This window comes from Notothenia rossii, assembly GCF_949606895.1.
Source record: "Notothenia rossii genome assembly, chromosome: 7".
NCBI lineage: Eukaryota > Metazoa > Chordata > Actinopteri > Perciformes > Nototheniidae > Notothenia > Notothenia rossii.
Genome location: NC_136905.1, coordinates 67,713,808 through 67,740,360, shown reverse-complemented (window position 1 = coordinate 67,740,360; position 26,553 = coordinate 67,713,808). Strand labels below are relative to the sequence as shown.

At 42.4% G+C, this 26,553-nt stretch overlaps 1 protein-coding gene across 19 annotated transcripts in view; it reads right to left on the bottom strand.

The window, feature by feature from the left end:
• The window catches only part of LOC307046252 (ryanodine receptor 3), a 128,117-nt gene that overhangs the window by 74,355 nt on the left and 27,209 nt on the right, over window positions 1-26,553 (bottom strand). For 13 of the 19 annotated variants that reach the window (XR_013810119.1, XM_079692574.1, XM_079692577.1 and 10 more), the window contains exons 3-24: window positions 24,854-24,958; window positions 24,227-24,247; window positions 20,469-20,543; window positions 20,038-20,116; window positions 19,257-19,369; window positions 17,272-17,371; window positions 16,515-16,608; window positions 15,596-15,670; window positions 14,877-15,033; window positions 14,081-14,245; window positions 13,578-13,699; window positions 12,513-12,693; window positions 11,407-11,542; window positions 9,823-9,918; window positions 9,394-9,512; window positions 7,815-7,948; window positions 6,511-6,752; window positions 5,707-5,899; window positions 4,218-4,434; window positions 4,031-4,135; window positions 1,017-1,120; window positions 287-370 (exon numbers count right to left, since the gene is read on the bottom strand). Coding sequence is in view for 18 of the 19 variants with exons in the window: in XM_079692574.1 (XP_079548700.1) it covers window positions 287-370; window positions 1,017-1,120; window positions 4,031-4,135; window positions 4,218-4,434; window positions 5,707-5,899; window positions 6,511-6,752; window positions 7,815-7,948; window positions 9,394-9,512; window positions 9,823-9,918; window positions 11,407-11,542; window positions 12,513-12,693; window positions 13,578-13,699; window positions 14,081-14,245; window positions 14,877-15,033; window positions 15,596-15,670; window positions 16,515-16,608; window positions 17,272-17,371; window positions 19,257-19,369; window positions 20,038-20,116; window positions 20,469-20,543; window positions 24,227-24,247; window positions 24,854-24,958 (2,717 nt within the window). In the remaining variant the exon portion in view is untranslated. Of the gene's footprint in view, window positions 1-286; window positions 371-1,016; window positions 1,121-1,409; window positions 1,714-4,030; window positions 4,136-4,217; window positions 4,435-5,706; window positions 5,900-6,510; window positions 6,753-7,814; window positions 7,949-9,393; window positions 9,513-9,822; window positions 9,919-11,406; window positions 11,543-12,512; window positions 12,694-13,577; window positions 13,700-14,080; window positions 14,246-14,876; window positions 15,034-15,595; window positions 15,671-16,514; window positions 16,609-17,271; window positions 17,372-19,256; window positions 19,370-20,037; window positions 20,117-20,468; window positions 20,544-24,226; window positions 24,248-24,853; window positions 24,959-26,553 lie in introns of those variants that run through there. The other 6 variants (XM_079692573.1, XM_079692568.1, XM_079692565.1 and 3 more) reach the window with 3 other exon arrangements.

Sequence of the window (26,553 nt, the reverse complement as noted above, 5' to 3'; positions counted from 1 at the left end):
ACAATAAAAAATGTTATGGAAGTAATAAAAGTGTAAATCCACCAGGACTAGTTTACCCACATGTATAGCCTGATATCAATCTTTACATGCAGTTTATTAAACCGATATGTTTCTTCTGGGTTTACCATGAAAGCTTTTACTGCCATGTTCTATTTGCCATATTGTATTTCCTGTCTATTATTACATGATACAATCACAATGTGTAATAACAGCGACAAGATACATTTAAAGAAGGAAATTGTGTTTTGATGGATTTTGTACAACAACTATAAGCATGCGCAATTACTTTTTGGGGAGTTTTATCTTTTTGAGGGAGCTCTCAGCATTTGGATTGACCTGAACTACCCGACAGCCCAACGCCAGCAGGGTCCTGTAGGGAGAAACAGAAAGTGATGGAACCAATGAGGCTGCAGATAGTGTTTAATCCTCACTGTGATAGTTATTACTTCTGATTTGACAGTTTGTGAAGTTCCAAAAGTAGCGATTGAAGAGTTGGGGGTGTTCAAATGGAGCAGTGATAGGTTAAATTGTGCGTGTCCTAATCTGTCAGCAGGAAAAGGGCCGGGGAATACCCAGAGGAATGCACTGGGTGTCGTGTGCTTTTGATATATTTTCTTCACACCTTGCAAAAGGACAGAGTGACAGTAAAAATGAGTTTGGTATCACTCAGGAAGGCATCAGTGTCCCCCAGATGTGTCTGGGATAATATGAAAGTACATATACCAATTTTTTTTAAAGATTCTAAATATATTATTGTCAATTGACTTATATATTGTTCCTAATTGTATTGTTTATCATATTGATTGCCCTTATTTGTCATGTTTGAAATGCTTCTTATTAATGACAAATGTTAAAATGTTAAAAACTACCTAAAGAAAATCTTTATTGTTATTTAATATTTTTTTGTAATAAATCTGTCTTTTTCTCTTTTTGACTCCGTCCCACAGCCCCTTTTTATTTTTCTCCTCAAAAACAAAAGGACCGTGAAGAAAACTGATCCTTAATACTCGACATACTTCAGTGTTTCTGTCGACATCTGCAGATTGTAGTTCTTTTCCGTTTCTGGCAGCTTGGAGAAATCCACAAGGCACGGATGCTGCCGCTTATTATCATCCCTTATCTGTGAGAAAAGTGAACAGTCACAGATATCATATTTTAACTTCTCTTTGTTGCCTACAACTTTGGTCCACAGTCTACGCACTCTATTTGTACAGCATGTAGGAAAGTTTACTGAATATATTCACATGAAATGCACACCCTTGTAAGTCAGTGTCATTGTGAACCAACAAGGAGAGGAGTGCTACTGGTGATAAGACAGTCTACTCTAGTGAACATGAAAGAGAGTTATGAGGAGGAACAAGGGAGCATGTTTTCTTGGGGGAGAGAGAAAAGGTGTACCACTGGCATACCAAGCGAGAGGTGCGAAGCCTCTCTTGAGGCTGCACCGAATGCCAAATAATCCCTTTGGCAATGCTGCTCAGCGGAGGCGGCATGGCAATTGCGGATGTTTACCAAGAAAACATGCAGGGCAGCGTACAGATATGCAGCTGTGCGTGTGGGTCCAATGAACACCAGCCAGCTCTTTTGTGAATAGTACAAGAACTCTGTGGGTAATCTGTTCTCTGGCAGCTCTTCATTTTACAGAATTACATCTACGGAAAAAACAACACATTAAAAAAAAGAAGTATTTTTAAACAAGAAGCGCTACATAACAAGCTGCACTTTGCTTATTATCTCTGCTGTAATGTAGGACGTGGTAGTCTAATGAATGTAAATGGATGACAACAACAGAGCACAGATTAAGCTGTACCACACAATCAAAATCACTGTACATATATCACTATATGCATTATGGTTTAGTCTAAACGCGGGAGGCGTGTGGTGCAGTGGGTTGTGCTTTGGTGTTCGGATCAGGGGGTCACAGGTTCAAACCGCACTGCACTCAGCATGTCGTTGTGTCCCTGAGACACTTCACCCCACATTGCTCCTGTTGGGATTGTCCACATTATTGAGTATGTACGTCGCTTTGGATAAAAACGTCTAACAAGTAACATGTCATGTAATCTAACTATTTGACCAAATTGTGCCTCTCACCCCTGAATCTGAGCTTTAAAGCGAAATTCACATTTTGTGTAGTCTTCCAAATCAGTGTTGATGCTAAATGTAGTCGATTTGAGCCATTCTAATATACATTACTTTTCGTATTATAGACATAAGAGCTGTGTGCTGTATTGTTGTTTGTGTTGTCATCCGTTTCTTTAAGGACAAAACAGGTCAATTTGATCTTATCTTTTGCACAAAAAAACAAGAAAGCCATTGACTTATGGCGCATTTCCACTGCAAGGCCTCGCACGGTATAGTACGGTATAGTTAGGCCTTGGTAGGCCAGGCTCGCTTTATGCTGCGTTTCCATTACAGTTTAGGAACTGGGGTAGTAACTATAGTAACGCAGTGTAGGCGGAGCCGTGACGTCATCTTCAATGCGAAACACAAAACCATCAGCCGTTAGCTGTTAGTACTCAGAGCTCACAGCTCCTCATATCTGTTCAGAAACTGGACAAAAGTTAAACAAGTACAAACCACAGACTGTCTGTGTCATGGCGAATACAGTCGCTGGTTTATTTATGTCTGTATAGGCCGTTGTTGTGAGTGTGGACGGTCGGAGCATACAACGTTAGCTTAGCCGATCTCCATTCAGAAAACACGCATTTTAAAAGGTTTTTCGCCTGCCGTCTGTCTGCAGACTTGTCAAAGCATTAATTCATGGTTTTTTACTATCCGGTATCAGTATGTTGTTACTTAGTTTAGCATATTCAGCCCGGTTGCTGGCCTGGAAAGAACCTGGATTTTGGAGAGCCAGAAAAACTGTGAAACAGTACCCGTTAGCCGGAACTACCCCTAGTGGAAACGCAACAAAAAACGGGCCGGGTTTGGCACGGCATGCTTAACCGCGCTGCAGTGGAAATGCGCCATAAGAAACTAAAGATGAACTATTTACATTTTGGATATAATGAACTGCAGGTATAATAAAATACATCAATACAAATAATTTGGGGTAATGATGCCAAATGGCCGTCTTGAAACCATCTTTGAATAAATAATTGGACATTTTGGGAAATACACTTATTCACTGTCTTGTCAACAGTACCAGAAGATGGTTAGCAGACAGGGGGAAACAGCTAGCCTGGCTCTCTCTCTCTCACGAAAAACCTCATATCCAGAAAACGCCTCTAAGGCTCACTAATTAACACATTGATCTTGTTTGTTAAATCCGTACTAAAAAGTCTGCCGCCTGGTTGTATTTTTGAACTTTAAACCGAGCCAGGCTACCTCTCTTCCCCTGCATCTAATCTTTATGGTAAACTAAGATAAGCTAAGAGAGTGATATTGATCTTCTCATATAACTTCCAGCCAGAAAACAAACAAGCATTTTTCCCAAAAAGTCTAACTGCATCATCAAATCAAGCCTTGGGTTTACATTTTCATTACACATTATATCTGAGGATCAATTCAAAATGTGTCTATAAGGGGAAAAGCTAAATGCAGACAATAAGAATAAAGGATTTCCTCTTGGTTTATTGCTTCACAGATTATGCCAAAAAACCTTGTTCTGCCCTTTGGTGAAACAACACTTAATAATGTATGACTCCCACTAAAACACAGATACAATGACTCCGCTATCTACAAACAAACTTGAATGAGGAGTCTAAACAAATGTAATGAAAAGCGTCGACCATGGAAAATTAGAGTTTTCTTTCCACTTACCCTCTTTTCGTGTGAACAGCAAATTATAAAAGAGAAAGCAAGATGACGTACAGGCTTTTGATGATTCCATTCTTACACTAGTACAAACTATTGCATTTAAAGCTGCTGTTTAACTCAAATGTGTTAAGAAAATGTGTAATTGTGAAGTTTATTTCTCCAAAAACATGGCAAAATGTATGGGTTCTGCTTTTTATCTTCCGATCCAGAGTGATGAGTTTGCTGTGAGTGTTTTATAAGAAAAAATATATAATTGCTTATTTCTTACCTTGCCATACGACCAGCCCAGCTCTATTTTATTCATCCCCCAGAGTTCATGGATGTTTTCAGCGAGTTTATCTCGGACTTTATCTAAATGAACTGGCATAACAATCTGAGGGGGAAAAAAATATGAATTTAAACCACAAAATTATAAACGATTATGACGTTTGTTCTCCCGTCTCATGTTAGTTTACCTGGCTAGTTTCAACAGGTATTGGGATGAAGGAGGCCTGAGACATGGACTGCGTTGTGCCGAGCAGATCTCGGACTCCTTCAGCATCCCTCTTGTACTCTTTCACTGGCTCCACCTTCATCTTCTCTTTGGGCAGCAGAGCTTCGTAACATGGAGCGTAAGTCGACGGAGGCAGGAACTTAAAGTCACCATGTCGACCACCCAACAGGAAACGCACCCTAATGAGATAAAATGTTCTTAGGTCTATTACTCTGTACACAGAAAATGGTAGGAGAAAGAGTAGTTCATTAATGGGAAAAAGGTGAGTGTAAATATAAGTTACAAATCTAATCATAATTGAGGATCACACAGGTGTAAATGGAAGAATCAGACAGTGAAAAGTAATTCTACCGTGCAGCTACATGTAACCGTTTTTCTCCTCTAAATCCACTTCAATCAGTTCCAGCCTCTGCTTTAACAAGGGACAAGTTTAGCTCTTAGACAGAGAAAAACGTCACAGGCCATCACTGTGAAGAGGCTCTCCTGAGGCCGCCAAAAATAGCTCCTGGAGTAGTAGTGGTGACGGAACCAAGCCTATTCTGACTGCAGCCCTCAATTATTGAAGAGTGAAGATGTGTGGTTGTTACTTTTTGGCACTTTTAAATCTGTGGAGATGCTCGCCCCATTCAGCGTTTCAGTTTCAAGAACAAGCTGGGAGACGTCATAAGGTGCTGAATGTAACTCTAATTGAAATGTCTCAAAAACTGCTGGGTGTATTGCCATGAAAGTTGACATTCATGTCCCCTTAGGATTACTTGTAATAAACTTGATTTTCTAATACTTCTTGTAACAAAATCATCAAACCAAAAGTCATGACATCTTTAAAAAAAACAATGGCCTGTTGCTTTAACCGTTTGAGCAATACAAATATGGTTTACACTCGTAGTCACATGCAATTAGTTTCCCATCCCACTGACAATCAGGTATGATATTACATTTTGAGGATTCATTTTCATCTGCCAATTACATTTTCAAATAGCCTACATGAACAAATCAAATCAGACCAGTCTCTTGTTGTCTCTTGGTGTCAAATGCTCCTCAAAGAGTGAAAGCTGTTAATACAAAATGCTTTTTTTGCTCTACAAAGACAGAGCCAATCATCGTGGAGAAACTACTGGAGCTTGACATTTCTTTTTAAAGTGTTGTCAATCACACCATCTGTGGTCACCATGGCAACAGAGCAGAATATGAGACCTGCCTTACTTGGGTCCAATTTCAAGCCCCTGACGATTGATGAATTTGGACCAGAAAAGGTGTGTGGATTAGATGGATTTCACGCAGGGTAGAGTTGGTGTGAGTGTAGTGCAATATATATTTTTTATGAATTTATTTTTGGCTTCTCTGTCTTATCTGACTGTGCTTCTCATTCTGTGTGTAGCTCATTCATCAGAGACATTTCAGGGAGTCGATTTGCCTCAGACAACACACAGGAGTAACAAACAAACACTCACTTGACCCCTGCAGAGAAGCTGACCACGGGGAAGAAGAGCCCGTCCGTGTTGAAATTCTCAAACATGCCCTGCACAGGCTGTCCGTTGATCCTGAAAGAGATGCTGGGAGCTCCTAGATCCAAACAGCAGCTGACCACATCCTCTGATGTCAGGATGTGCTGGTTCAAGGACGCAACCGCCCGCGGGATACGACCTGTTCAGGAGACACACACACCGTTTTTGTGTGAACCTAGAGAGTGATGCTGGCACCTCTTTCTATCACAAACAGGGCTGAACATGCAAGATTGCCCAAACTGTTACACACCCTCTGGGCAAGGAGATCATCGCTGTGGGGAACTGTCTACCTGGCTGTAGCCCAGGGTTACCATTAATCTTTATTACATTGGCTTCTTTATTTAATGAGCTGAGCTCTATCTCACACAGGCTCCACACTGTACTGGACTCTATGGGTTATACTCTTCTCAAATCAAAAGTGCATGTTCTGTTACTATAATTTTCATAAACGTAGCCTGCTAGTGCCAATCAGGACGATCCTACCCATTTGGCAGCAGCTCAGTCTGAAGGGACTTGACGTGGGAACCTTGGGGAGTGTGTGTATTTTGGCCTATGTGTGTATTGTAAAGAACTGAATTGATAAAGTTCATAGTCTTGCATACATGCAGACCACACAGTATTTAAGACAGGTACATTCTTCCAAGCTCCACCCACAGCACCCGTAAAGTCCTGTAGAAGGTGGAGCCTGTGCTGATAGAACTATGGTTTCTTCGTTTCACACAAACAGAGAATGTTCTCTCTCCCACTGACCTGACCAAAGATGGAGTCCATCAAAACCATACGAGTAAAGGTCATCTCCTACTCCATTGCCTCCCCAGCCCTCTCCTCCTCCAGGGTAGGGAGCGTAGCCTTTAGCGTTGGCCCAGCCCACCCTCAGGTGCGAGGGCTCGCTGGTCACAAAGTGGTCCACCTGGTCGATCATCAGCTCGTAATACCACTTCTTATACTGAGCCGAGCCCTCACTCACCCCTAGGAAGATGTTCGGTCTCATACTGGCAATGAAATGAAACATGGTATCACTAGTTATCTCTCAGAGGCAGACAGATATCAGATATTCTCATATTCATTTGTAATATCTTTTTTTTCTTCTTCTGAAAACTAATGAAAAAGTCTTTTCTCAGGACAAGATAATTTAATTTGCTTCTAATGTATTTGGTTCAGTAAGTTCTGAGTCGATAGCTTTAAGCAAGTCAGAGCAAAGCAGACCACTTTGCTAGTGTCAAGAAAAGGATCCAACAAGATTTGTAAGAGTAAATCCAAGTTTAAAACGATCTAACCCTCACCACAGTGCTTCTTTTCATCGTACAAAGACAAACTATGTAAGGAATATATGGCATAATAGGAGACCTAAAGACAGAGTACATTCTCATCTTGCTTCATTGAGCAAACTAAACCTCATGTTTGAGCCTGCATGATCCTCAATCAAAGTATGCAGACCATGTTGTTAAGGGTACATGATCTATGCTTGACATGTAGTTTAGATGTATTCCTTTAACACTCAATTACACAGTCCAGTGGAATGCTTGTAATGTGCACACACCAACAACAAGGAGGTTGGGGATTCTGGCTTGTGGATGCATTTATATTATACAGCGGTGGTTTGTAAGATTGAACTTAAACTTCCCGTTAATTATAACGTATACTGTATATACACTGTATTTTCACGCAGTAACTACCTGGTATAACTGTAGAGTTGCTAACTGAACTAGGTGGAAAATAATTAAAGTTAGCTTGATAATAAACTACCCGTTATGACAAGTCTGACACTTGAATGATGTTATCCCATTGCACCCTCAATTACAAAATGTAACGGAAGTTTAAAAATTCAGCTTGAATACCATTATATTAGGAGAGGAAATATGTATAGAACAATATACTTACAATGTCGCTCAGGTCCCTTAAAATTGTATACTTTGAGGTGAGCTTGAGTTCCTGTTTACATTGTTATTACGAAGTCTTTATTAATTACAGTTTCCTTTTGTTTTATTGGTGCAATACAATTTATTAAATCACAAAAACCTCAGCATGATAAAAAGAGACTTGGTGAGACTTACCTCTGGACATCATTGACCAGCTGTGTTTGCAGAAGCAGATCTCTCTTGGGCAGCAGGTGATCGCAGATGAGGTTCTGATTGGTTCGCACAGCTACGCCGTTACACACACATAGCGAGCAGAGCACATCCAGAATCTAAAGCGGGAAAGTGGCGGCAACAAGGAGGGAAATAAGCTACAATGGCAAAAGGAAGAGCAACAGTTCCCCAAAAAATATTTCACAATTATCTTATTTTGCTCTGGATATGAATCCACCCCTTCCCAGAAGTTACTTATTATCTCTGTCCCCTTCACTGTCAAGCTCTAGGGACAGACCATGCAACTGCTGTGTAATTACTCAGAGATGCTTATTGGGGGCAAAATCATGTCCAATAAAATCTCTTTGATGTTAGCTTAACAAAGGAGTAGGATTAAATGGGGCGGGAAGCTCAGCCAAGGGCGACAGGCTAGAGCACCTATGCTTTATCATTGGCCCTTTTTTCTCCCGCTTGCAGAGCTAAATGATAGACTCGGGCTAATTTATGACCCGGGCCAGCTGACTCCTTGCTCCTGATCTTGTTTTCCTGTTAAACTGATTCATTTGTAACAGGGACAAACTGCAACTAAACCCCAGGAACCTTCTGTTAAATATGGAAGTTAGACTGCTGCTAGAAGGTGAGCTGAATTAGTTGATGAAGACAAGAAATGGTGACGAAAAGGCCCTAAGGGAACTGTTATGGAAATGAATGTGCATCGAGTGAAGCGTTTTCTGAGTCTAATGAGGAGAGAACTGGACATGGCTAGATGCAAGATAAACAGGCACTTGATGGTTGATGTGAGCTTTTGCGCTTGAAGGTTTTTGACAGCAATCAAGTTACTTTTTGGCATAACTTGGAAGAAAAGCTAGACTTATTTGAAGATACAATTAATCATTTACTTGCATAGAGTTAAATTAGAAGATCGATATAACCCTGGGTTAAAGTAAACCTCTAGCCTAAGCCAGCGATCGGTTAGCTTAGCTTTTTAGCTTTACAGAATGAGGAAACAGCAATCCTGCCGTGTTCAAAATGATGAAACAAAACCCCCCTTTAGCCCCCTACAGTTGTATCAACAGAAATTAGCCATTCAAGAGGGGTTTTGTGCTGGACCATTTCTTGGTCAAGAGCTGTTGCCAGGCAACCAGCTTTGACTGTATGAAGATGTTTCGGCAAAGCTGTAGGGGGATGTTACCTTTGGACGGAGCCAGGATGACTATTTCCATCCATTTCAAGTTATTCCAAACTTAATGGATGGGGCTTCAGTTTCATAATTACATGCATGTTATACATTTTGTAATTAGACCCAGCAAGACAGCAAACTAAACGTACATGTTTTTGCCAAAATAATAAATGATTCCATTAAGAACATGTTTTATTGTTGCATTAACTTAATATAATTAGCTATTGTGGTTTATTTTCACCAGACCTTCATTTTCCACTTTAATTAATTATTCTTCTTGTACCTCAAATTACGTTACAGAAATATTATGCACACAAGAAAAGAGCCCAGATGTGTTGTTATTTTATATCTCTGCAGAAATTGTACCCTAAACTTGCTGTTTACCTTGTGGTTGCGTCCGTGCTTGTAGAGCAGTGATATGATGGACTTGATGTGTCCTCTCTGGATGATGTTGAGCGCCTCTGGGCTCTCAATTAGAATGCAGTGCAGAACTTCCAGGATGCCTGCACGTCCACAAATTCATCAATTAGCACCAGCGGAAAGACACAAATAAAGACACACCAGAGGACACACGTCCAAGAGATATCCACTCTGCATCGATTAACAAGGAGAGCTGCTGGTGCATTCTTTATCATTAATTTAAAAGTAGAGGTACCTACGTATATAATTTCAAGGCAAGCAGTGTCATCCTTCTCATCTTTTAAAACTCATGTCCCTGTCGAGGAGCGCTGCTTTGCCATTAAAGGAACTGGATAGCTCTGTGATGTCTCTCTGACAGAACATGCTGTTTTACTGGAATAATAATGATCATACCTGAAGAAGACTCCAGTCTCTCCAGCTTGCTAACCAGCCAGTCCAAGTTGTTGGAGAACTGTGTGCAGTTGTTCCTGTTCCCTCTTATTAACGCAGCTGCAGGTTACAAGGAGAGATTGCATGGGTTTTAGGTAAAAAAGGGTATTGAAAGCCATTTGATGGATGCCCTTCAGTACAATAGCAAAAACAATGTCAGCCAGAGGTGGACCCCTTAAATGAATGCCTAGAGCCAAGGAAGGTTCTGCTTTGACACCCTTATTGATATTCATTCAAGATGCTTAAGATAGAGGGGGGGAATGATACAAGGAGAGAAAAGACATACAAGTGGACAAACACACCCACATTTCATCCTGGGAAAAAATAGACAGGGTCATCCAACGCAGACAGACAGGGAAGAAAGGAGGGAGGCATCCCAAATCCACTTAGCGCTGCGCCAGGGCAGGTGTATGAAGGAGGGAAGGGGGGAAGAAAGAGACGTGGCTTGAAAACTAAAATAAGCCAGGAGGTGACATCAAAGTAAATAAGAGTGTGAAGGACACGTCTGTATGGCAGTGGGGCTTCAGCGTGATAGGATGGAAGATAAACTATACATAAAGAACATCATAATTCTCTTTCAACAAATGTAACCCATATCTTGACAGGAAGGAAATAATGCCTGCTTGCAAAGGCTTCTTTATGTAACAACTGGTGATGGAATTGTTTCAGCCAAACATTATATTGGTCAGACTCAGCAGGAATTTCAGACAGAGACGGATATTTTTCCCTGCCAGATCATTTTAGTAAGATACGTCTATATCTGACAGGGCATATGCTGGCAGTGCAAGAGGTTAAATTGATGATTTTGCAAAGGCAGGGCTGATGACGTGCTATGGGAACAGAAAGAGCAAATCAAGAGCAAGTAAATACAACAGAGCAGCGTACCGATAAACAACAACAAAAAAACACCTTTTTGTGTTAATGTGTGAATTTTTTCTCCCCAAAAATGTGAGTATGCGTGGTGACTGATGGAACTAAGTATTTATGGTGTGTCTGCTGTGTATCAGTGTACATTTTAAGCTTAAAGAGGATATATTATGCTCATTTTCAGCTTCATATTTGTCTTTTTATGCCTCAACTGTCTCCATGCTTTAATGTTTAAAAAGCTCTTTATTTTTGTCATGTGCTGCAGCACCTCTTTTCACCCTCTGACGAAAACCAGAGCCTAGTCTGCTTTGATTGATTAGCGTATCATGTACAATGTCTTGGAGCGCTAGCCAATAGAAGCGCAAGAGAGAAACTTTTAGCTTTTGTAGACCTTTTACATGCGCGAAAATCTATATAACAAACTACAGAAAAGGGAAAACTCCAAAGAGCCTAACAGGGCCTCTTTAAATCTGAAACCTCCGATTGTAATCCTCCGCTGTGAGGTGCCTGCTTTCGGCTGGTTAAATACCAGGTCAGCACACTTCTTTATCGCCCCTGCAGCCACTTTATCTTCAAACAACGACTCTCGTCTCTGTGATTGATTACAGGAGGGGATCGTTTTTAGGTGCGAGCGTTTGTGTAGGTACATGTGTGGCTGTGTGTGCTGGACCGTTTTCTTACCCAGCAGCTCATACAGCAGGTTGAGAATGTCTTTCCATGCTGCTCCGGCCTCTGACCCCGCACACTCTCCGAAGTGGGCGGCACTGTTGTATACATTTAGTCGATCGATGCAGTTGGACACCAGAGTCAGCATGCCCTGAAGGAATGCACAGTGACCCATCACATGAGCATAACCACGCAAATATAACATGAATTTTAAATACATGCATGTAACGCACTGACAACAGCAATTCAGCGTTCAATTAGTCCACCCTTCTGAACGCAGCCCTGGGGCTCTCCCTTGTCCCATTGTGTGGCTGTGTCGTGGTGATTTATACTACCGAGAAATATCTATAGTGATCAGATATGCTAAATGGGCGCCGTAAAAAGACAAAATGGAATTGCGGGTGATTTATAATGCCAGGGAAATACCATGAGTCAGCTGGGAATAAATGTACCTCCTTAATGTTAATGTAAAATATTAGGGGTGGGACAGAGATGGGCTGTTTTGGTTTATTATCATAGAAAGACAGAAGAAACAGAGAACATATGACAGATGAATTGCTAAAATATGCATTATTTGCAAACATTGGAACCACATAAAGTGTATATATATATTTTTTTAAGGTGGGTCTTTTATATCTATGCATGTTAGCTCATTGATATTATGACATGTTGCAGCCTATACGTGTTTAGGGGTGAATGGATAGTTGACATTATAGGCCCCCTCAGTAAGGCTGACATGTCATAATTGATGAAAGCAATTTAGTTCCCAGAGGGTTTAGCAGAAAGCTTCAGTGCTCTTGTGCCAGCCTCGGGAAAACGTATGACACCAAAACTGCTGACACCCTCAAATGCAATGCCTTTAGCTACGAGATGGCATTGAAACGCACGACAAAGAATCCATTGCTTTAGCCTTTTCACATACTCAATCTCCTGCAAGTTTGCCACTGCTCTCAGCTCACTCATGTGTGCAGTCACTTAGTACATTTGCCTCCATCACAAGTCAAACTCTTTTCCCCCCCAGAGGGCTTTCATTTGTTATGCTGCTCTGCAGAATCGCTTCCTGTGTTATTAATTGATATTTCATGGCCTGTTGGTTTGCTTTCCTTTACGATGAAACTCACTTCCTGTTTGAATAGGTTCTGCCGGTTCTTGAGTGAGCGTAACTTGATCTGCCTCTCTTCGTGCTCCAGCTCGACGTCGGGGAGCTGGAAGTAGGTGATGAGGTCATTGAGGGTTTGGAGGACCTCCTCTACAGGTAGTGCGACCAGTATCCTATTCTTAACACCCAGACAATCCAGGTCTCTGGGAAAGAGAAAGAGAGGGAACAGTAACACATCACGAATGACCCCTCATTCAATTATGACCACTGCATGTATAGTTAACAAAACACTCCCATTCATCACAAATAAAATAACATCCTGGTGATTACGTTCTAATTGGAAGGCTGAGCAGACTCCCGGAGAGGCTGTGATGACTAACACAATGTTTAGCCCACAGGTTCATCCATGCTGAAATGCTGATTTCCGCTGGCCTGCTAAAAATAGCTCCTGTCGTTCGTGTGGGAGGGGGGTGCAGGGATGTATGTGTCACAGGCGCCCTGCGGGGGAGGCTGACAGACTCTCACATGTTCCCGCCATTGAGTGCCCAGCGATCCCGGCCCAGGGGACAGCGAGGACTATTGATAACAGATAAGGGCACTGGAAGCATCCGCTGACGTGCTCCACAGCTTCTTTTCTCACAGCTGGCAGTGCGTAGCCGTGACGCTGCTGCAAAGTTTGCCTTTTGGAAACGTGTGTCTGACTCTGCACCAGTGAGGGAGCTGTCTGGGGCTTTGGCGCCCCACTCAGTCAAAACGCACAGGCTCCAAGCTTAACTCCCCACTGGGTGCGTTCACAATCTGGAAGGACGTTACATCACTTTCGTGTGGACTATGTGAGAGTCTGCGGGGCTTTGAGATGGCTGGATTTGAGGATTCATCTGTAAACTGATTGTTTTATCATCTCTATTAATGATGCTCTAGCCTCATCAGTGGGGCGCTAAAGCAACGTGTAAAAACGAAAGGACATTTTGCAGATTACCCTAATAAAGTGGCTCAAGACAAATGTGGAATGTAATTTGGTTTAATTGGGCAATTTGTGCGATCATGTGCGCATTAGTGAGGAACAGCAGTGCAACGTTTGGCACACCTGATGAATCGCTTGAAGAGTAAAGTGGTGTTGCGGATGATCCGTGCGGCACGAGACTCCTCGTGTTGACAGCGCTGCAAGGTCAGCCCGTCGTCCATGTGACCTTCAGAATGTAGGCACGCCTTGAGAGGAGGAGAAAGGGTGTGAGACAGGGAAGAGGGGAGGGAGGATAGGGGGGGTGGGACCAAAAAAGGAAGAGGAAGCCTTTTAATGGAGAGAAAGTGTCCAGCCTGCACTGAGCCACAATGTCTGGATCACAGGTGCTGACACTACAGGCTATCTGGCTCTATTTAAACAGTGGACAACATTATCGCACAGCTCTATCTCTACTGCCACAATAGCCAAGGGAAAAGGCGAACTAGTAGACAATAATCTAAACCATAACCCTCAGAATAATGATACCCTGCAAGGAATGTTATTTATGTATTTATTCTGTTTGTTTTTTGTTATATGCTGTGCAATTAAAGAGAGAGCAGTGTGTGCCTGTGTTTGTCTCCACTCACTCGTCTCTTGAGGGGACCCAGACGGGCGGATTTGACATCAGGTGCCTGGTAGGAGAGCCAGAGTCCTGTGGCCACGTGCATGATGAAGCAGAGCGAGTCCCCGTATTTAATCTCCGCCACTCCCATCCCGTCGATGTCCCGCTTGGGACTCTGCTCCAGCTTCTCCTGCACAGGGGAGGAGAAAATGAAAACGTCAAAGCTGTCAGTGTGGATCAAAAACGTTTGCTGGCACAATACAAAACATGTGTGCACATTCTGACACACTGCATGAATGTTAGTCATCACCGACCAACCAAATGTCAACTGCATCTGCTGTTTTGTCTGTAAAAGTGGAGTTTTAGTGGAGTTTTATTATTTTTGCTAGGTTCAGATATAACTGCAACCCATTATCGACATGAGGTCTTCAATGATAAATGACTGCACTTATATTCTGCTTTAAATACAAATTGGAAGGGTCACTAAATGGCTCAAAATCACTGGCCATATCTGGACTCCCATTACACAGAGTCAGGCTAAATGGACGCTTCGTTAAGTTCAGCTAAATTAACCTCAATGGTGTAGATTCTCACCGGTCTCACTTGTAATCTTCATTGTCCTTAGAAAAATTGTGATTTTCCATTCCAAGGGGGAGTGGGCTGTTCATTTGTAAAGGTTTAGAGGTGAGCCTCTGTGATTCCTTTTTCAGTGGTGTTTAATGAGGAATTGTGTGGTTGATCCCATGTGACACAGGTCACCTTGAAGAATAGCGGGGAATCGAGTGAATACATGATGAGTGCCCTTGAATCTGCGTCCTAACCTTAGAGGCTCTGAAACAGTAGGCGGTGGCGATGGTGTCGGACCTCTCCCGGTCCTGCAGCACCAACCCCCGATCGTCCGTCAGGGCCAGGTAGTGACCGGTGGTCAGGTGCCGCAGTCTGAAGGGCTGGCCCCAGCGGATGTGGCTCCCGCTCCAGCTGCCAAGGTCACAACCACACGTTTAAATGCAAAAATACAAGGAGAAAAAAGGGGTGTATTTCCTAAGCCCTGAAAGCCTAATATTTGCTAATGAGATGATTCAAACATTGCTGACAGCTGTTAATTATCTAGCCTGCCGTGAGGTAAAATAATTAGCAAATAACTGAAAACATTTCTGTAATTATGCACTTTGTTTCTGTTCAGGGAGTGCAAACAAACCAGGGTAAATGTGACAGATATCACATTTGACACAGAATTTGAAAAGGAAAAGGCTGCATCCCTGGGAGACTGTAAAATAGCCCGGATCAAAGACTTGACAGAGAAAAGGGAGAGAAAGAAAGGAAGAGAAAGAAAGAGGGGGATAGAAGAATAAAGAGACAGAGGCCACAGTGCAGCATTAAATAATAGGTAGGGAGAGGGAGAAAAGGACAAAGGGGTGTAGAAAGAAAAAATGAGAAAGAGGAAATACAAAGGAACAGGTGGGATGGAGGAAAAAAAATTGATACAGAGAAAGAGGAAGCAAGGAAATAGATAACAGATCATGCGAGGAACACTACCCACCTGATTCGGAGCGGCTCCAGCCTCCACAAGGATCTGGCCTTGGCTCCGGCTTTACCCGTCTCATAGTTGACTATCCTGGGGATGCCAGACAAGCATGAGTGGGTTGTCTGTCTGTGGATGCAATAAAATGTCTAGCCACCAATTAAACTGTCAAGGTCATTCATACTGGCTTAGCAGCACCTTGTTTTTACCCTCATTCGTCACGCTGATATTCACTGGAAGGATGTGTTATGTACACATACACACTGGCTGTATTTACTCTGCCCACCGCAGCATCACATCCTTCAAACAGAGACGTGTGCGCCCTGATAACTCACAGCTACACTGTCTATCAGAGATACGGGTGACTGGGCCCAAAGATAAAATAAATCGCTCATCACCCCCCCGCTGACAGCTTGGAGTGTGTTTGATCTACCCCAGAAATGTGTAAGACCTCAAAACAGCTTGCTCCCTTTGCTGAATTTCAAGGACAACAGTAGGAGACAAGCCAAAGTGGGAAAATTATGTCAGATCCCGCCTCCGCGTTTACCTCGCTCTGCTCTAAAAATAGAAACCATGTGTGTGTTTGTGCCCATGAAAACACACACTTCTCCTGGCACCTGGCTGAGTGTGAATGAACCTTGACGCTGTTTTGACCCACTTTGAGCCCAACGTGCCATTTTTTCTGCATCCCACCTTATCTATGTTGGCACCAAACCGCTATACTGTAGATAAAAATAACTCAGCAGCCATTTTGGCTCCCCGGAGAGCCTTAGTGTCACGCTGGTCAGAAGCGTTTTTATCAAGCGAGGTGGCAGCTGAGGGGCTATGGGTAACTCCCGGTCATTTAACTTCTCTTGTGCCACATAACTGCTTTGCCATCACTTAATGGTGACCCCTAATGATGCGGTGTAATTCAGTCGGGTCAACGCTTTCCCACCTCTGCTGCTCTTCACTCTGGTCTGATCCTGGGATGGCCACCACCTCGTCATGTCCATGGAACAACCGCATCACATGACCACCCAGTAGGTAGCCTAATGCATGAGAAAGGAAAGATAACTAGAAAATGCATTTCCTGATGAAAATGCGTGCGAATGCTGTAAACTGTGAATATTTGTGGATGAATTTCACTGAAAATGCAGAAAAAGCTGAATATTTTAATAGTTGAATGGTCTCTGTAGCTACTTTTAGCTACAGAAACCAAGTAAGTGTGTTGCTGAACTAATTAGATAAAGAGACACTACGGACATTTTTGTTCCTGATTTTGCCTGCACTTTGATTACTTGTCATCTCATACATGCAATCTAGAAAAACCTTGCATCTCAAGCACAACAGCAGATTACAAAGCGCAATTTTGCATTTTAGCGTACTTTTCAATAAAGCAATCCAAGCAGATGCGGTTATGGAAAACATTTGTCATTCTAACATAAAATGGAGTTCTTCAACAACAAGGAATATGGTCACAGCCAAATCTCTACATTATCTATTTTCCGACTATATCTAACGAGATGCTTCTTAGCACCCCATCTTTAGATATACAATTGACATTAATCTGACAGCCTACACCTGCTTTTTTTGTTACTGTAAGTGTATATTTTCCTTCCATATGTTCAAGGTATATCATCATAAATCACAACAGAATCATAGAGAAAGTAGTGACAACTTATGAAAGCTGGGGTTCAGTGTGAAGTCTCTACCTTCTTCTATGTTGCTGCCGGAGCAGATGGGATGGACGTTCCAGAGGGTTTGCATGAAGGAAGCATCCACCTGGATGTTGCCGTTGGAGATGGATAAGTGCTGCAGGAAAGAAGAATCAATTAGATATTTGCCTACATCAACGCTGTTGAAGGGACATGTGTCAAACTGTCAAAGACAGTCTGTTGGGAAAGATGGAAGGAAGTTTTAATTTTTACTTGCCTGGTTTTACTTCTCTGTTCTACATAATCAATTATTTTGTACAATAATACCAATAACAAAAAACATTTGTTAAGATAAATCTCTATTGGATAACCCAAAACAGTTGGGTTATAAACTAAATGTAAGGGAGGTTGACACTAGGTTTGACATTAAATGTAATGTTGATATTGACGCAGGGTTCAGCTAAAGTTTGAAACTCTCTGTAATCATTGATCCAGATAAAAACTCCAGTTTATCATCGAGCGTTAAGGGAAGCATAAAACATGACAGACAGATGCCTTGAGTGTTTGGGGATTCATACCATCTGGGATGCTGTGTGTGTGTGTGTGTGTGTGTGTGTGTGTGTGTGTGTGTGTGTGTGTGTGTGTGTGTGTGTGTGTGTGTGTGTGTGTGTGTGTGTGTGTGTGTGTGTGTGTGTGTGTGTGTGTGTGTGTGTGTGTGTGTGTGTGTGACTATACAAGGGTGTATTTTCCCAGTTTTTGTGTGTCCAAAATCTACTTTGATGGCAGCTGTGTCCTGATGATCCTCTCTCTCCGGAGCCCCTCGCAGCCTTGAGGTTCTGTCCCCACTGTGTGGGTGACAGATAGATATTGGTGACAGTAAGACTATAGTGGTCATCTGGCCGCGCCCTTGTCGCCATGGGGGGGGGGGGGGGTAAACACAGCGTGGCAGCTGTCACCAACTTCATGGGTCTCAGGGGACATTTTTCCAAGGGTCGCACAGGGCTTTGATCGAAGCATAGAGGGCAGGGAGGCATCTTGATAAAATGGAATCACTCTGACTGTTGGTAAGTCTTCCCTTCAATTCTCTCGGCAATCCTTCATCCAATTGACTTCAGACTTGTCAGGTGTACTACTGAGGATCAAGGAAGTGCAGTGAAGGGTGCAAGCTTTTGAAATCTACAGGACATATATTTTAGTAGGGTGAAATGTAGTTGCCAGAACCAGCATGCTGGGTACATCTCTCTCTTCATCGCTGGCTACGGTACAAGAACAGATGAGGAAAGAGAGTCCGGAGACATGACATTTTAGCTAACTCAAACATTTCAAACATGAGCAATGCAACGCTGGAATGAGCTGTATTGTTCCTTCAAATATCCTGGTGCCCAAGAGTTAGCAAAAGATGCGTAAATTCTATGCTATGGGACGCGGTTATGTCCTAGCAGGATTATTGTTCAGGACTTTAAGAGAGCGCAGTGTAGATTTTTGGCTGAGCAGTACATAAGAAAACGCAAACAATGTGCCTGTTCCAAAGGCACGTTTTAACCGGGCACTACATTAGTAACAGAAAGAAGAAGGTTACTGCTGAAAAGGTCAGTTCAGCGGTGCAAGAGGAACATAATCTGTATTGACAGCAAGGGGGTGAGGGGATGTGACGAGGATGAAAACAAAAGACAAAAAAGAGTGAGTCCTTTGAAATGGCACTGACAGCATTCTGAAGAAATGGTAAATCCAACCAACAAGACATTTCAAGTTCCAAAAAAATGTCATTGTGAGCAGCCGTGCAGTCATCCAGGATGTAAAAGTTGTTGCTTTTAACGTTAAAAGCCTCCCGCAGGAGAGAGGTCACGACGAGAGTGCAGCAAGTGGTAACAGGATTAGGATAATCTGAAATGTTGTCACATCAGGGGAAGAAGACATTCATGCCTTCCTACTAAGACATATATATTATGCACACACACACACACACACACACACACACACACACACACACACACACAATACAAACACTAGCTCTAGCATCAAACAGCAAACGATTCACTTACAAGGTAACGCTCCGAGGACACACTGACGAGGATAAGGTCATCCCCAATCCGCACTTTCTCCCCTTCTGATCTCTGTTTGGAGGCAGGGTGGATGGTCCACCAACAGGCTTCACCTACAAATGACACACACACACACACACACACACACACACACACACACACACACACACACACACACACACACACACACACACACACACACACACACACACACACACACACACACACACACACACACACACACACACACACACACACACACACACACACACACACACACACACACACACACACACACACACACACACACACAGTCTCCATATTGTAATATAAACAACCTGATATAGTGAACATCTTTGAGAGCACCACATTGCCATTGCCCCAATGTCATCTGCAATTACTAATAATGCGATGAGCCGAGGGTAGGCAGAAATGAGAGCTTGAACAAATGTAGATGCACCATGGCAACAATCTTTTTAAGTCATATTGAGGTGACTGCTGATCCTATGCACTGTATGGAATAAATAATGATGCAAATGTGCAGCAGAGATGTAATCAGCACTGACAAAAGTAATGCATTTGTATATTTACAGTACTCCACAGGGAATATTTACTGAGAAAAGAAGCTTATAAACAAATAAGGTGCAGGGGGGAGGGTTGCAGACAGCCGAGAGACATAGATAAAGTGAAAGAAGCAAACAGTGAGACAGAGAACAGAGACAGGGACAGAAAGGAGCCAGTGGGATAGATAAAAGCAAAATGTACAGGGCTTTTCTCTTACCTGTTGAATCCTCCTGCAGACCGACGTCAAAGGACAGCTTATCTGTCTGAGACCTTGATGTCTTCAAACAGGCCAGGTACTGTGTTCAACAAAGCACACAGGACAGAGCTGTCACACACACATACACCTCTGCAGAAGACCTTGCTCACATGTTTATGTGCCTGCCATATACTTAAAGGGAAATTCTCCACCTTTCATGTGGACATGTAATCAGAGTTGATGGTATATAAATTGTAGGTAAAAAAAAAAAATAGTTTCAGTTTACACTAACTATCTTTTCAACTGTGAAAATGGGAAATATGAGTGTAGAGGATATTGGGACAAAGATCCTGGGCACAATGCATCCTGGTACATGTAGTTCCTGCTCTGATAGCAGGAGAAGTCAGCTTTGTCTGTCAGTATTCTGACATCAGTTGTTTGCAAACTCTTACCATAGAGCTGAAGGAATGCCGAAGGAGGATGGCGTGTCCGTACAGAAGAGTCTTGTGTCCTCCGCTTTGCGCTGCCTAAAGATATGATTCAAACGCACAAAATACACACAAATACGTAGTTACATGTCAGCTCCAGCCCCTGACAGAACAGCCCCAGTGGTCTCCCTCCAACTACTTCCATCTACACCCGACCTCTGGCACTGAATGTTGACCTCAGTGAGGACCTTCTCGCCAGCGATGACCTCAAGCTTGAGGGGAGCACATATCTCCTGGGGAGGGTTATGCCAACCCATCTCGTCAATGAAGACATGCAAATCTGACTTGTCACGGGCGATGGTGTTTCTGGGTCCTGTATCCATGAGGGAACAGGATACAGGGTCATCATTCCACCACTCTGACGACAGGAATGTGGGAAGGATGCACAACTACTGTCAGTGTCCGATGCAAGGTGAAAAGCATTAGCAGGGAATGGCTCCGATGCTTGTGGGATTGGGTTGGGATGCAGAAGGGGAAAATGGTGTCTCTACAGTTAGAGATGCAAAGGGGGTAAAAAAGGGTATTTGACGTTTTTCTTTGGCAAAGCGTCTCCCGTGTTACTCACCTTCCTTATGAGCCTCTAGAAAGCATTAAGGTAAGAAAGAGTTTCATTATTCAGCAATAATGTGCCATGTCCTCAGTCTTTGGTACAGATTATTGAAGTCCCCAGACGCATACTATGTCAAAAAGTCCTTTTATATTTTTTTAGAGGGATCAAGGAAAGCAGGTTGACTCCCATTCCCTGGCAGTTCACAGAGTAATGCCATTGGAACAAGATCCAGAAATAATTTGAGAAACATTGTCAAACAGTCAAGTTTGAGTCAAATCTAAATTAAATCAAAAGTACAACCACTGCAGGACACTAATGATATGTAGTCAAGACTTAAAATCTACCAAAGGTAAGTAGATTTCTTTCTAAAGGAATTATTATAATGAACTGAGAGATACATGAATCATAGCAGTGTATTGTGCAGCCTCTCTCTCCTCTCTTTTTCATTCCCTCTTGTTTTTTCCCCTCTAGCCCCCTCGATTGGCTACTGGCACAATGGCCATGCTGTGATTTGATGCAGTTGTGTCGTGCAGACTGCAGCACTGGCTTTCAGGCTTTCTTCTGTGCTTCTGGCTACTACTGTATGCTGGCTGAGGTACTGAGCTTAATGCGGCGAGGCACATCCAGCTGCAATCTCCACAACCAATAAACCCAAGCCCTACTCCCACTTCCTTATCCCACGGCTGAGGACTGCGTTACACAGATAGGAAGCACACTGAGGAAAATAGCCGCTAATTTCAGTAAGAAAGAGAACCTTCTGCATGTGGGGACACATTCCAGAAAAAATGTGATACACCTTGCAACTGAAATGAGTAAAACCGCATTACACTCAGCTCACTGAACCAGAAAGGGAAAAGATGGTTGGATCTAAGAGGTGCAAGAAAAAACAAAACAAGTATTGTATCTCCTGTGCAGCTTTTGACCACAAGTGACATCTTCATGACAATTTAAAGGCATGGCATTTAGCAGGAGGCAGCCTCCTGGTGTGTGAGCCCTGCAGCACATTATGTGTGTGGCTGCAGTCTTGTGTTTTTACTCAATGAAGAAAGGGCCAAGTGCAGCTACAAGCTAACACAAAGCTAGAAGACAAAGAGAGGGCAGTGAGGGCAGGGGAAGAGAAACATCAGCACGCCTGGTGTCGCCAGGGCAGCTATGTCTCCTTGACTGACTGATCTCATCATTTGCCCTTTTGACCAGCGACACGCAAATCAAACAGGTCAGTGCTTTTTGGACGAGTAACGACAAGCTTCACACAAAGTGATCAGCGGTGGATACTGAGCTAAAAGGGGGTTGGCATTTGCACCGATTGTAAGTGTGTTGTCTTGGCAGGTCCTCTTCAGTCGCCTCTGTGTCTCAGTCAGCGCCTTCCGGCATAAACAGCCTGAACTACCGATTTGCTCCAGCCACTGTCCATTGATAAGCCCATCTGTTCAAAGACATATTGATTTCAGAGCCTCAGCCGAGACGTATTCAACCTCCATTTCCCCTTTAATGGCGCTTCCTCCAGTGACATTTCAGCGCAGGCAAAAGTGATGAATAGGAAGACAATATCGAAAACAGATAAATGTGAGTAGAGAGAAAACAGTGAAGTAACACAATATAAAAATGGTCATTTTAAACCATCTTAAAGTCCAAAGGGTCCTACAAAAGGTACAAATGGTGTGAAAGGTTTAGAAAAAGATTTCAGAGATGAGTAAATCTTTCAACTACCCTAGAAAGTAGGAAACACAACAGCATTCAAGTCCAACTGAAATCACATGTAGTTGTGCGTTTTTGCAGTCAAAAATAATTGTATTTTTTAAAGTTATAGTTGTATAGCTCTTAAAGTTCTGGTCAGACGTTGTTAGCAGTGGTATTGAAGGGTAAGAACCACACCAGCATCTAAGTGGACCAAAGCAACATTTTGAGGTGTTTAATGTGCTGCAGCTGAGCAGCTTATTAGATATCTAGCCTGCAAACTGACATTAGCAATGTAATTTGCGCCAGTGAATTTTCTTTTTCTTGCTGGCCTTACTCAACAAGCTAAAGTGCAGGTCATGTGTTCAGAAAGATAAGAAGGACACCTCATAAAAAAGCTTTTGTGGGTTGCTGATCAAAGTCTGGGGCTCTGGAATATCAGACTGCTGTCTGGTTGCTAGTCAGTGTGAGTATCTGCCAATGTTAGAGAGGTGACATAACTGATGAATGGACATTTTTCAATTTGGATTTTGATGTCTTAGAACAGAGGATTTAAAACAGACAAGCAGTTGAATTTCAGTTGGACTTAAAGTGCTATGTGAAGGTCCTAAAAGGATTCTGATGCATGAGGGATGAGGCTGGACTCTCATTTAACTCATGTCCTAACTCATGTCCTTTTGAGCATTTAATACTTTGAGAACCCTTTTCCCCCTAATTCCCTTCTAGCTAGCCCTAAACCCTGCACAGAGGAAGTGGAACCAATGGTCTTGCATTTCTGTCATTCTGTAGCCCACTTTGGTCGCAGCCCTCAACATTTATCTCAGGAGTTGAGTCAATGAATATGAGCCTCAACAACTGAGGATTTACGGAGATTCTCACCATCATTAGCCATGTAGCATTAAAGGGCGAAATGGCCAAAGCTGACTTGAGTCAGTCGAGAGCTTTTTTGACTAAATCCTTCATGATCATTACCTCTCAAGTGGCAGAAATCTCTGTCTCAGCTGTTTCCATCCACTCATGGCATCTCATATCATACAGCAAAAATGAGTGGGTAAAAAATGATACTGTGACAAATGAGAGCTTATCCTGTGAGGCTGGGTTTGAATAAAACAAATGATACTGCAATGAGCATCCATCTAAATTCCCCTGAGGGTAAGACTAACGTTAACCGGACGCTAATCCAGCATCCAGCCGCTGCAGTTCTCCAGCAGTGGGAAGAGCTGTGTGATGGCTGTGGGGAACATTACTGGGAAGTCTATACGAACCTCTATTTGTCTCTGTCAACTCTTCTCACCCAGGATACACAACAAATCCATACCATCATCAGTTACTTCCATGCAGGGCTCTAGTGTTAGCATAAACCCTGATTTCTAATGATTCCTGATGAAAGACTGATGTTCTTCGATGATGTGTTATGGAAGACAGTTGAAAAAAGACTAAACTACAGCATCATGCATTAGGGATGAGAGGCTAATGGTATGAGTAGTGAACATACCCATCGGTCCGGGCCGCGTGTCTATCATGAGGGAGATGGAGATTATACACAGAATTTAGAAGATAAAGATGGGAGAGACACACATTTGTAACAGCAATGAGGAAGAGAAGCCAACACACCTGCAAGAAGATGACTATAACAACGTCAGATGCAGGGATTCAGTGAAGAATAATGAGTGATGATAACAGAATCAGCCACAACTAAATGAAAAACTGCAAATCTTCTATCAGCTGTTCATTTTGCTTTAATAATTTACAAAAGAAAACATTTTAAAAAGTTGGTTTTCTTCAAGCCTTAGTGTTAATTTCATGGTTTAAAAGTGCATGCAGCACATGAGGCAAAAGCTCTAGTATTTCCAGTACATCCAATTCATCCTAATTAATATTCATTGGGGCCTGAACCTCTGGGCAGCCAGGGTCCCAAGGCCACTGTAATGGGCCTATTTTGCCCATTCATCTCTTTAAAGTGACTGAACAAGTTAAGAGTGTTCAACTTAGCTTACTGCAGTCATTACAATAAACTGTTTTACAACCTCGTCTTATGAACGTATAAACAGAGTGGGACATACAGCACATGAGGGTGTGTGTGTGTTTGTGTGTCAGCATGTGTGTGTTCTCCATCACTCACCCCTTCACTGTTCTGTCCGCTCTTAGCCAGCATCTCCTGTAGCGCCCGTACAGACAGAGACTGTTCCAGCACAAAGGTGCAGATGCACAGGTCTGGAGGAACATACTGCAACAACAGACAAGAGGTTACATATTAAGACATTTTCAAGCTCATTTAACTTACTTTGTAAAGTCACTTGGGCTCTTATTAAAAAGTTAGTTTATAGCAATAGTGTCAAGCAGAATGAAGCTTTTACAACCTATAAAAATGCAACTGTGATCTCAGTCTAATTCTTAGAGTTTATTCCCGACGTCCGCTAGCGAAAACACACATATTTTCTCTAAACAGCAACCAGAAGGGCTTATTTGCCTAAGTAGTTTAAATCATAATGGACTTTTTATTGCACCATCTTCATCCGCCCTCCATTGAGATTCTAAAAAGGCATTTTGTTTCAAGGAGTGTGCAGTTTATCCATTTCTGGATGCTGAAATCATAGACACTGTTATATCACGCTAACCTCTGGGACTTCTTATATGCAACATTGCCCACTACAGCTTTAAATTAACATGCATTGATAGGTTAAAAATATTAGCCAACAGTTATCATTTAAATATCCAGGAGATAGAGAACATTAGCATTCATTTGGATTCATGTTTCTGCACCTCACCAATGGAAGCTAGATATCTTTATGTGTTTGGTATCTACTAATCCCTAAGAAAAACATTTTATCCATCTAATTACTGACTAGACCAAGTATGTGATCTTGCTCTGCATAGAATACAGGGCATTGTAAGCACAGTATGTGTTGAAGTACGCCTAAAGTGTAAAATGAAAAGTTAAGACTACTCTTTTGAAAGCAGCTGCCTCTGAAAACACCATAATTTATCAGGCCAACATGCTCCATTACTGAGGCAGCATTAGAGGATCAGATACAGATTGAGTATGTAAAGAACTTTTTACTTCATAAACAAAACATGCACTTAGAGTATAGCCAGAAACATTTAAAAAGTGCCCCCTGAATCCGCAGGGATATTCTGATTAGATGTCCACTCGTAAAATGTGTGCTGACTGTTGCATTTCTACCGCACTTGAACCGAATTTGTCTTAATCAAGTGGGCGATATGCATTAAAGTTTACTTTAAAAATAGATGTGCTCTCAGGTCAGTCTGCTCAAAGATAAGCTAGGTCTTGGTCATAGGATGTTAAAATTGTGTCCCAAACCAGGACAGGAGAGGAGAGGGGGATTCACTGACAGAATGAGGGAAGCAGGGATGAAGATAGTATGCAGAACGGCTACAAGATAAATTGTATAAACCTAAACAACCCCACTGTCCTCCTTACGGAGTACTTCAACTCTTCAAAAACTGGTTCAGGTACAACCAACCTCATTTGCAAACTTCACACAACCTAGATTCAGGGTCAAGCCACAATAGATTTACAGTCAATACAAATCTAGATGGCCAGCAGTATGCACTGAGCCAATCAGCCATATCTGATCATTAAAATCTAAGTCAAGTTGTAGAGTAGATGCCCCAGGCGAGACTGTAAACGCTTCAGGGAAAACAAACAGAAATGACTTGATTTATAGCAACACATGCCAGTGTGTTGGATTTCAACAATAGTAATTCCAGTCTCATTGGCATACTACAAATTATGCACACTCCACAATCGCTATTTAGACATGAACTAAGACTATTCATTTGTTTTCAACCTAATTGTCT